Below are 11399 nucleotides of genomic sequence, written 5' to 3'. Positions count from 1 at the left end.
TCGGCGCCCGCTGCGGCATCGATCCTGTGACAACTTTTGGCCCCCGCCCCGTAGTCCGTCACCATTGGCGTCGCGTTCGGCGACCAGAGGACAAAAGACGGAGGTGGGTGGGGTCATCGATGAAGAAGGTGGGTCCTTTGCGTATGACATCAACAACCGCGGGTACGGTAGCCTCGAAAGTATCTACTTTGATGCGCGTGTTCGGAAGCAGCACAAAATTGATCCCTTGCGGTCCAAGTTTGATGGGCCGAATGTCGTGCTGGTGGATTGGGGCGGGAAATGTGATGGGGGTGGTGTTGCGAAAGCCAAGGGACGCAAGGGCATTGATGGAATTTGCGACAGGGTCGTCGATACAGCCAATAATTCCATCAAACAAGGTGGGATGATTGAAAGTGAAAAGTTCGAACTTGAGACAACGAAGGAGGAAGAAGAGGAGAGGGATCCCCCGGTCCCCCCACCGAGGAAATACTTTTTAACGATGGAACACCTTCAGAGTGGTGTGGGAATTGAAATCATGCTACGCTGCCACGGAACTTCATTTAACCGGAACGACAACGACGAAAGTCAAGAAATCCCTCTAGTCAAGATTGATGATATTTCCGACAATTGTCAACAGGCAAGCAAAATTCAGCACCAGACCGATGATGGTACAATTTTACAGCAGGATGGAATCCAGACAAAACCACCGGTCAAAATCAAACGTACTTTGACCAAACCACCCACGACGCCCACTCACTTTGGTCATCAAAATCATCCCGCCGCTGACCATAATTGTGCTCACGATGCGAACGAGGATTCCAATATAAATTCAAATATGATTCCGAATTTAAATATTGATAACGCATCAACAGCCCCACTGATCCTGGTGACCGATTGTCACCAACAACAAGCAGCAGATACGGAGCAGTGGCCACTGGAGAGTAAACAGAACCCCATCGTCCCCCTCCTGGCGGCTAAGCCGAAAACAAACGACCGATTATTCGATGAAATAATAGATGAAAATCATAATTACAATGAAAAACTAATTACAAACAGCGGTCGCTTTGAAACGGGTCTGACATCCCGACTGGCACAATCCTTTCCCATCATGACTCCATCAGCCCTGACCCCAGAAAACTTCCCTCTCTCTCCCGCCGCCGTTCCAACGAATCCCCTCCTCGAAGACCCCCACACCAAATTAAATGTATCAAATCAACCAAATCGTAATTGGATTAATTTAAATTCAAATGAAATCTACACCGAAAAGCGGGCACGAACGTCCCCGGGCACCGCAAATGAAGAACGTATGTCACTGATGACGCAAACACGTGTCCCCGGCAATTCTGAACCACCGTCGCCGTGGTCGACCACCATCCTTGAAACCCCACCGGAATGTCATCACTTCCCTAACGATGATGATCCGACGACGATGAGGATGACTTCTCTGGGTGCTGACGTGAAAATCCACCAGCACGAGCATCCGCTGCACAATAATTATGGAAGCAGCTTCAGCTCCGGCGATAATAAAAGTGTTAAAAGTAATTATCGGATCACGACTGCCGCCGTCGCGACGCCACCACCACCCATTCCACCCCCACCCACCACAACGGCCCCTCAAGAGATCTTAATCCAACGGTCGGCGAGCCGAGATTCCGTCCGAAGCAGTAGCAGCTCCAGTCGGAGAATCGAGCCGGAGATGCTGGACTTTCCGCCGCCCCCGCCCTATCTGTGTCTCTGTGAGGAGGGTTCGCCGCCATCCGGACGATGTTCCGTAGAGCGACCGCCTTCCTCCGCGAACAGTAGGTCCGGTGTGGGTGGCGGGAGTGGTCACCCAGAGGAAGGTGAATACTCATCACTGTGTGTTTGATTTTTGCGAGTCGTCGTCGTCGTTCGTTGTTTTCGTATCCCTACATATTTGTGTTTGATTTGACTGTTGTTCATTTCAGTTGTTTTGTTGCTGTCTTCTTGTTGTTGTCCCGGATTGAATTTGGTTTTTGTGCGTATAAAACTACTACGTTACAACAGGTGATCGGTCACATTCGAAAACGTACTGGCTCCGGGTTTTTAGATAGTATCGGATTGGATGCAAAGATCGATAGCTAGTGAATTTCGGTGAATTTACAATGCAACTTGTATGTATGTAGATCCAAAATTTGCATATTGATGAAATTTTGTTGATACGATTTAGCATCATGAAACAGTTCTCTTGGAGAGAGCTTCTCCGAAAAAAATATTTGATGACCTTTATGTAAGACTCAGTCCAAAATGAGATTGTGATTATTATTATAATTTAAACAACTCTAAGAAGTCGATGAAAAACACTTACCTTATGATTGAATGATGTATTTACAATTCATACACACACCTACAAATGCTTGGTGACAAAAATGACAAAAATGACAAAAATGACAAAATTGGCAAAAATGACAAAAATGACAAAAATGACAAAAATGACAAAAATGACAAAAATGACAAAAATGACAAAAATGACAAAAATGACAAAAATGACAAAATGACAAAAATGACAAAAATGACAAAAATGACAAAAATGACAAAAATGACAAAAATGACAAAAATGACAAAAATGACAAAAATGACAAAAATGACAAAAATGACAAAAATGACAAAAATGACAAAAATGACAAAAATGACAAAATGACAAAAATGACAAAAATGACAAAAATGACAAAAATGACAAAAATGACAAAAATGACAAAAATGACAAAAATGACAAAAATGACAAAAATGACAAAAATGACAAAAATGACAAAAATGACAAAAATGACAAAAATGACAAAAATGACAAAAATGACAAAAATAACAAAGATGACAAAAATGACAAAAATGACAAAAATGACAAAAATGACAAAAATGACAAAAATGACAAAAATGACAAAAATGACAAAAATGACAAAAATGACAAAAATGACAAAAATGACAAAAATGACAAAAATGACAAAAATGACAAAAATGACAAAAATGACAAAAATGACAAAAATGACAAAAATGACAAAAATGACAAAAATGACAAAAATGACAAAATGACAAAAATGACAAAAATGACAAAAATGACAAAAATGACAAAAATGACAAAAATGACAAAAATGACAAAAATGACAAATATGACAAAAATGACAAAAATGACAAAAATGACAAAAATGACAAAAATGACAAAAATGACAAAAATGACAAAAATGACAAAAATGACAAAAATGACAAAAATGACAAAAATGACAAAAATGACAAAAATGACAAAAATGACAAAAATGACAAAAATGACAAAAATGACAAAAATGACAAAAATGACAAAAATGACAAAAATGACAAAAAAGACAAAAATGACAAAAATGACAAAAATGACAAAAATGACAAAAATGACAAAAATGACAAAAATGACAAAAATGACAAAAATGACAAAAATGACAAAAATGACAAAAATGACAAAAATGACAAAAATGACAAAAATGACAAAAATGACAAAAATGACAAAAATGACAAAAATGACAAAAATGACAAAAATGACAAAAATGACAAAAATGACAAAAATGACAAAAATGACAAAAATGACAAAAATGACAAAAATGACAAAAATGACAAAAATGACAAAAATGACAAAAATGACAAAAATGACAAAAATGACAAAAATGACAAAAATGACAAAAATGACAAAAATGACAAAAATGACAAAAATGACAAAAATGACAAAAATGACAAAAATGACAAAAATGACAAAAATGACAAAAATGACAAAAATAACAAAGATGACAAAAATGACAAAAATGACAAAAATGACAAAAATGACAAAAATGACAAAAATGACAAAAATGACAAAAATGACAAAAATGACAAAAATGACAAAAATGACAAAAATGACAAAAATGACAAAAATGACAAAAATGACAAAAATGACAAAAATGACAAAAATGACAAAAATGACAAAAATGACAAAAATGACAAAAATGACAAAAATGACAAAAATGACAAAAATGACAAAAATGACAAAAATGACAAAAATGACAAAAATGACAAAAATGACAAAAATGACAAAAATGACAAAAATGACAAAAATGACAAAAATGACAAAAATGACAAAAATGACAAAAATGACAAAAATGACAAAAATGACAAAAATGACAAAAATGACAAAAATGACAAAAATGACAAAAATGACAAAAATGACAAAAATGACAAAAATGACAAAAATGACAAATATGACAAAAATGACAAAAATGACAAAAATGACAAAAATGACAAAAATGACAAAAATGACAAAATGACAAAAATGACAAAAATGACAAAAATGACAAAAATGACAAAAATGACAAACATTACAAAAATGACAAAAATGACAAAAATGACAAAAATGACAAAAATGACAAAAATGACAAAAATGACAAAAATGACAAAAATGACAAAAATGACAAAAATGACAAAAATGACAAAAATGACAAAAATGACAAAAATGACAAAAATGACAAAAATGACAAAAATGACAAAAATGACAAAAATGACAAAAATGACAAAAATGACAAAAATGACAAAAATGACAAAATGACAAAAATGACAAAAATGACAAAAATGACAAAAATGACAAAAATGACAAAAATGACAAAAATGACAAAAATGACAAAAATGACAAAAATGACAAAAATGACAAAAATGACAAAAATGACAAAAATGACAAAAATGACAAAAATGACAAAAATGACAAAAATGACAAAAATGACAAAAATGACAAAAATGACAAAAATGACAAAAATGACAAAAAGACAAAAATGACAAAAATGACAAAAATGACAAAAATGACAAAAATGACAAAAATGACAAAAATGACAAAAATGACAAAAATGACAAAAATGACAAAAATGACAAAAATGACAAAAATGACAAAAATGACAAAAATGACAAAAATGACAAAAATGACAAAAATGACAAAAATGACAAAAATGACAAAATGACAAAAATGACAAAAATGACAAAAATGACAAAAATGACAAAAATGACAAAAATGACAAAAATGACAAAAATGACAAAAATGACAAAAATGACAAAAATGACAAAAATGACAAAAATGACAAAAATGACAAAAATGACAAAAATGACAAAAATGACAAAAATGACAAAAATGACAAAAATGACAAAAATGACAAAAATGACAAAAATGACAAAAATGACAAAAATGACAAAAATGACAAAAATGACAAAAATGACAAAAATGACAAAAATGACAAAAATGACAAAAATGACAAAAATGACAAAAATGACAAAAATGACAAAAAGGACAAAAATGACAAAAATGACAAAAATGACAAAAATGACAAAAATGACAAAAATGACAAAAATGACAAAAATGACAAAAATTTCAAAAATGACAAAAATGACAAAAATGACAAAAATGACAAAAATGAAAAAAATGCCAAAAATGAAAAAAATGCCAAAAATGACAAAAATGACAAAAATGACAAAAATGACAAAAATGACAAAAATGACAAAAATGACAAAAATGACAAAAATGACAAAAATGACAAAAATGACAAAAATGACAAAAATGACAAAAATGACAAAAATGACAAAAATGACAAAAATGACAAAAATGACAAAAATGACAAAAATGACAAAAATCACAAAAATGACAAAAATGCCAAAAATGCCAAAAATGCCAAGAATGACAAAAATGACAAAAATGACAAAAATGACAAAAATGACAAAAATGACAAAAATGACAAAAATGACAAAAATGACAAAAATGACAAAAATGACAAAAATGACAAAAATGACAAAAATGACAAAAATGACAAAAATAACAAAAATGTCAAAAATGACAAAAATGACAAAAATGACAAAAATGACAAAAATGACAAAAATGACAAAAATGACAAAAATGACAAAAATGACAAAAATGACAAAAATGACAAAAATGACAAAAATGACAAAAATGACAAAAATGACAAAAATGACAAAAATGACAAAAATGACAAAAATGACAAAAATGACAAAAATGACAAAAATGACAAAAATGACAAAAATGACAAAAATGACAAAAATGACAAAAATGACAAAAATGACAAAAATGACAAAAATGACAAAAATGACAAAAATGACAAAAATGACAAAAATGACAAAAATGACAAAAATGACAAAAATGACAAAAATGACAAAAATGACAAAAATGACAAAAATGACAAAAATGACAAAAATGACAAAAATGACAAAAATGACAAAAATGACAAAAATGACAAAAATGGCAAAACTGACAAAAATGACAAAAATGACAAAAATGACAAAAATGACAAAAATGACAAAAATGGCAAGATATATTCAAGTAATTGAACTTGCCAAGATGAACGGAAATTTTGATTCATGACATTGTTTCAGATTTTTGAACATATTAAACTTTCTTATGTTCCAATTCTGCATATGAATTGAATTTAAAAATTCCAAGTGCAAATCTTTTAAAATGGCTTGAATTTTAATATTTTCTTATTTTATTCGGGAATAAGCAGTTTAGAATATGAAAAATCCTTCTTATTTTAATTTGAAATGCAAAACCAAGATTCGAATAAGGATTATATTCCAATGGTGATTCAAAATGAAAATCATAAACACTTTCGCCAGGTACTTTCGAGAATTTTTTCCGCAAGACTCTGGCCCGAGCAAATTTAGGCTGTTTTATGTTAAAAACTTGCTTAATCTAAAAATATTATTGAAAAATTTTCTTCATTGCCAATATTCAGGCAAATTTTGGAATTATTCCATGAAATTCAAAAAGAAAAACATTTGAATAATTTTTTTATCAAAAAAAATCTACCAACTTTAAATCATATTTTAGGTTTCCATAAATTCATTCTTGATTATTTTGACAAAATTACAGTGTTTAGTGTTTTTAGTGTTAATTTTTTAATTTTATTAAAAAATTGACGTTATGGAAATGGAAAATTTGGAAATGGAAAATTTGAAGTTTTTAGGAGAATTTATAGGCAAAAATTTAGAAATTTAGCTCAGGTATGTTCTTTGCAAATGTAAAAAAAAAGTTGGTTGGATAGGGGAATTTTTTTTAGATGAAGATCAAGGAAAACCTTGAAAATGTTTGAAAAAAAAAATAACGTGAAGTAATTTAATTAGCGCTACGATACTTTACAAAGTGGAAGGTAAATGCTTCGTAAATTTCTTTTAGAGAGTTTGTACAAATCCCATTAGCAGGATCGGTTTCACAGAAGGAACTAAAATGATGCTGATTTTACAGTTCAAAATATTTAATTTTCCCATACAAACCTTTGAGTTCAAGTTGACTTTTATTAACGTTACTTAAAAATTCTGCAAAAAATCATAGATAAGTTTTGAACCAAAACTAAACTTTAAAGACTCCACAGTTTGAGAAATTCAAAAATAACTTCAAATTGACTTAGTCTTATGTTGCATGTCAAACGATTTTTCTTATCTTGATCGATTTCTGAAAAACGCATTGAAAAAATGTGAAAAAACGTACAATTAAGCTGATAGAAATTGAAAAAAAATTCTCTTCATTAGAATAAATCTCCTATTTATCTTTTGTTTAACAGTTCACAGTTTGTATATAACAGTCAGAAACAATAAAAATTAAGATTAATAACCAGTTTATATTGAAAGCATTGCTGAAAGATAACGATTTCATAAACATTTGAATTTCGAATTAGGCCGGAACAAATTTCAAATCCTTCTTTTGTCACTAGGAGTTGGAACATCTCGAGGGGAGGGGACAAACAAAAATAATGCGGAAAACAAATAAATTGGAATAAATTGCACGGGAGCTTATAAACAAAAAAAATTGCATACTATATCGTTTCACACAACCTAATCAAGTAATTTTTTATAGAATAATTCAATCAAATCAAGAAAACAAAAAAGGAAATTAACTTCCATCTTCTTAAATATGTTTTTTGGTCTTATTATTTTTCAGATTTTGGAATTTTCTAGCAAAATTTACATAAAATACTTCAAACTTTATTTATTTCCCCCTTCGGGTTTTTAGAAATTTCGAAGGGAGTGGTGACAAAAGAAGAAATTGATATTTGTTCCAGCCTTATTGACTAGCTAAGTAGAAACTTTTAACAGAAATACATACATATATAAATGATTTAAAAATGTAAATTAAAAGTAATTGGCATTCAAATATATACGAGACATGGTCTTCAACACATGTGAAACTGATGTGTTATTAATATGTTTTTTTCTTCAATAATTTTGAAGAATCAAGATAAAAATCAAAAAATATGATCGAATTTTTGTTGAACAGAACTCCAGTAACAAAAATTTTTAAACGGTGTAGAACAAATAAATAGTTTTTTTTCCTAAAGAGAAAAAAAACTATGTTTGTCTGCAGAACATTCAATTTTTCTTCAAATTTTCAACCCACTTTCTCCTCCTCCACACCGATGTAATAACAACTCTCCTTGGTGAAAATTTTCATTTTTCCCATTCATTTGACGTTGGTGTGTTTTCATCGGCTTTTTAATGTTCAACGATGCAAACCGAATTTCCATTTCAATTTTCAATTTGAAACAAATAACGATCCCTGAATCGAAACGTTGATTATAGGTCCATTATTTCCCATTTCGCGGATGCGGAGATTCGATTCGATTCCACAGAAGCTGATAATGGTTTGATCACTTTTTGGTGCTTGCGTTTACTTTACACATCGAGCCAGCTGATCAATCTACTTCGAGCGGGCAGTGTTCGATGAGGGTTGCAGGTAATTGCAGATTTGTCGATTGTTGAAAATTTGCTAATTGCATTTTCGTTTTGCGTTAAAATCAGCCCGTTCGTAGCAAAAATTGCCGATTGATCGGTGCTGATTGGAAATTGTTATTGGAACAAAATAATCCAACGTAAGGATGATTGTTTTTTTAAGTGACTTTAAGTATATTTAAAAAAAATAATTGAAAAAAAAATTAGCTTAACCTTCTTCACACGTTCATTGGACTGTTGAAAACAAAAAGCTTAACCCAGAGGACTTTTTTGCCATGGTTTTTTGGAAGGATATCAAGATCTAAGACACCCAAACCTCGTTTTAGAAAACTATCATTTAGTGACTAATAATCAAAGGTTTGAAGAACCTCTTAGCTGAATGAAACTATTATTTCAAAGTAGTCGAAGATTCCTTTGAATTCAGCTACAGTATTTGAAAGACCCAAATACTAGTATTTCACTAGCTACTTGCTAGCATCCTCAGTGGGTTATCGACTGAAGAAAGTGTATCATATCCCTCCCTTAAATTGTCCAAGCTAGGTAGCTCTGAATTATTTGTAGGTAAAAAGAACCTTCGAATGCTCGGCAAATGTGCCGTTGTCAGTTTCTTGGGCCTACCTACCCTTTTCTGGGTGTTGTCAGGTAGATTATTATTGTTACCCGCCCTATTTTGGGCGGGTAACAATAATAATCTACCTGACAACACCCAGAAAAGGGTAGGTAGGCCCAAGAAACTGACAACGGCACATTTGCCGAGCATTCGAAGGTTCTTTTTACCTACAAATAATTCAGAGCTACCTAGCTTGGACAATTTAAGGGAGGGATATGATACACTTTCTTCAGTCGATAACCCACTGAGGATGCTAGCAAGTAGCTAGTGAAATACTAGTATTTGGGTCTTTCAAATACTGTAGCTGAATTCAAAGGAATCTTCGACTACTTTGAAATAATCATTTAGTGCGAAGTTGAGTGCTTACCTGTTCCAAAATTTATTTTTTCGTAGAATAAGCTGTTTTTCTATGAAGGTCTCAATTGTGAATTTTTTCTATCAACTGATCACGTTTATGGTCGTGTTATTTGTTAAAACACCAAAAAATCTTTGAGAAAAATCCAATCCGATACTCCGAGAACCGGGCAAACGTTGTTCCAGTTCAGAAAATCTGGACGGGCAAAAGCGTCCTTCACTCATCCAATGATGTGACATCATTGTCGTTGTTTGTTTGTTTGTATGTACGTCCGTATGTTCAGAACACCACTACCACGTTCAGCAATTTGTTTTCTGACTGCAACGCGGGACCATTGCATTTTAACATCACATCACACGAGGCATTCTGAAGGCCATATCGCCATTTCAATTAAATTGAAATTGCCCCATTACAGTGCAAATCTGCGACGACGACGACGACACCGACAACCACAACATCAGAAGCATCAGAGGCATCAGCAAAGACAACAGCAGCAGCAATAGGGCAATCCAATATTCCCACGCTTCCCGAAACTGTCAACGAGATTTAACTGCGGACGATTGGACCACTTTCCATCAACGGAATCGTTCCGGGAATGAGGACAACAATACGGAAGTGCCACTAGGACTCGGACAGCAAAGTTCGAGCGAAAACCGCGGTCCCCAACTTCGGCGCCTCTCCTCCGTTGCTCGCGACGGTAATTATTTTAAAACAAATTTAACGGCTGATAAATTTTTGAGTGAGTTTGTCGCCGATGACGACGATGGCGTCCATCAAGCCGCGACCACCACAACAGCTTTCAGTCAGCCGGAAGGCCCGCCCTCCCAGGGGCGGAGACCGAGTAGCAAGGTGGAAAATTTCAATCCGTTGCACAAATCAATCGGCGCCTTCATCTCCCATGAGCGTCGATCGACGGCGACGACGACGCCACCCCCTAGTTGCAGTTGTTCGCCACCACCGACGACGTCGCGACACCTGCATCAGCAGACGACGCCCGGGACCAAAAATAGTCCCATCGTCACCGGTTACCATCAGGTCAGTTTCACCGATGGGGAGTACATTTTTGGCCCATTCGATGATCGATCCGAGGAATGCCGGCGCTTCGAGGTGTGGTGCAGCAGTGCGGATGCGTACGGTTATCGGCACCGGAAATGCCACCACTTCCGGCCAAATAGCCGGACCGGTTTGCCGGCCGAAGCAGCCGATTGTCGGTGCTGTTCCGAGTGCCGGAGTCAAAGTTCTCGTACGGAGAGCGTCAGTAGCGACGCAACGACACTGGTGGGGCAAGAGTTGTCGCCGAGTAGGGAACCAGCGGTTAAAACGCCTGAAATGCGACCTGAGATCTCGAGTTGGATGGAAGAATTCGAAGCGGGGAAAGCATCAACGGCTGACGACGACGACGACGCCGGTGGTGAAAATGGTAGGTTCTTTTTTCCTCGTTTTCGAACACTACCCAGCTACCTACCTACAATCGTAAAATGGGACGCGACGCTACGTGTGAAATGAATTTTCTGTTAGTGTTTCGAACGTGTGATTAAAGTTATTTTATAAGGTTACGAAAAGTTTTATTAGATATTAAAATGAAAATATTTTTTTTTAATTCCACGGGAGTTAATTTTTTCAGATCATTATATTTAAAGACTATTCTTAGTTTTGTCTGTTAAAAATATAAAAATTGCATCTTACTGATCTTCGTAACTTATTGAACAAAGTGCCGTAGTTTAATAGTTG

At 33.9% G+C, this 11399-nt stretch overlaps 1 protein-coding gene across 1 annotated transcript; it reads left to right on the top strand.

Annotated features, from left to right (window-relative positions):
- Positions 1-54: 54 nt before the first annotated feature.
- Positions 55-11194, top strand: LOC129759120 (uncharacterized; the record flags this gene model as incomplete). Its single annotated transcript, XM_055756536.1, has 2 exons — positions 55-1820; positions 10084-11194. Coding segments are annotated over 2 exons (2857 nt in total), but the record flags the coding sequence as incomplete, so codon positions are not given.
- Positions 11195-11399: the final 205 nt, after the last annotated feature.

This window comes from Uranotaenia lowii, unplaced genomic scaffold (assembly GCF_029784155.1).
Source record: "Uranotaenia lowii strain MFRU-FL unplaced genomic scaffold, ASM2978415v1 HiC_scaffold_1087, whole genome shotgun sequence".
Taxonomy (NCBI): domain Eukaryota; kingdom Metazoa; phylum Arthropoda; class Insecta; order Diptera; family Culicidae; genus Uranotaenia; species Uranotaenia lowii.
This window is presented reverse-complemented; position numbering and strand designations above follow the sequence as displayed.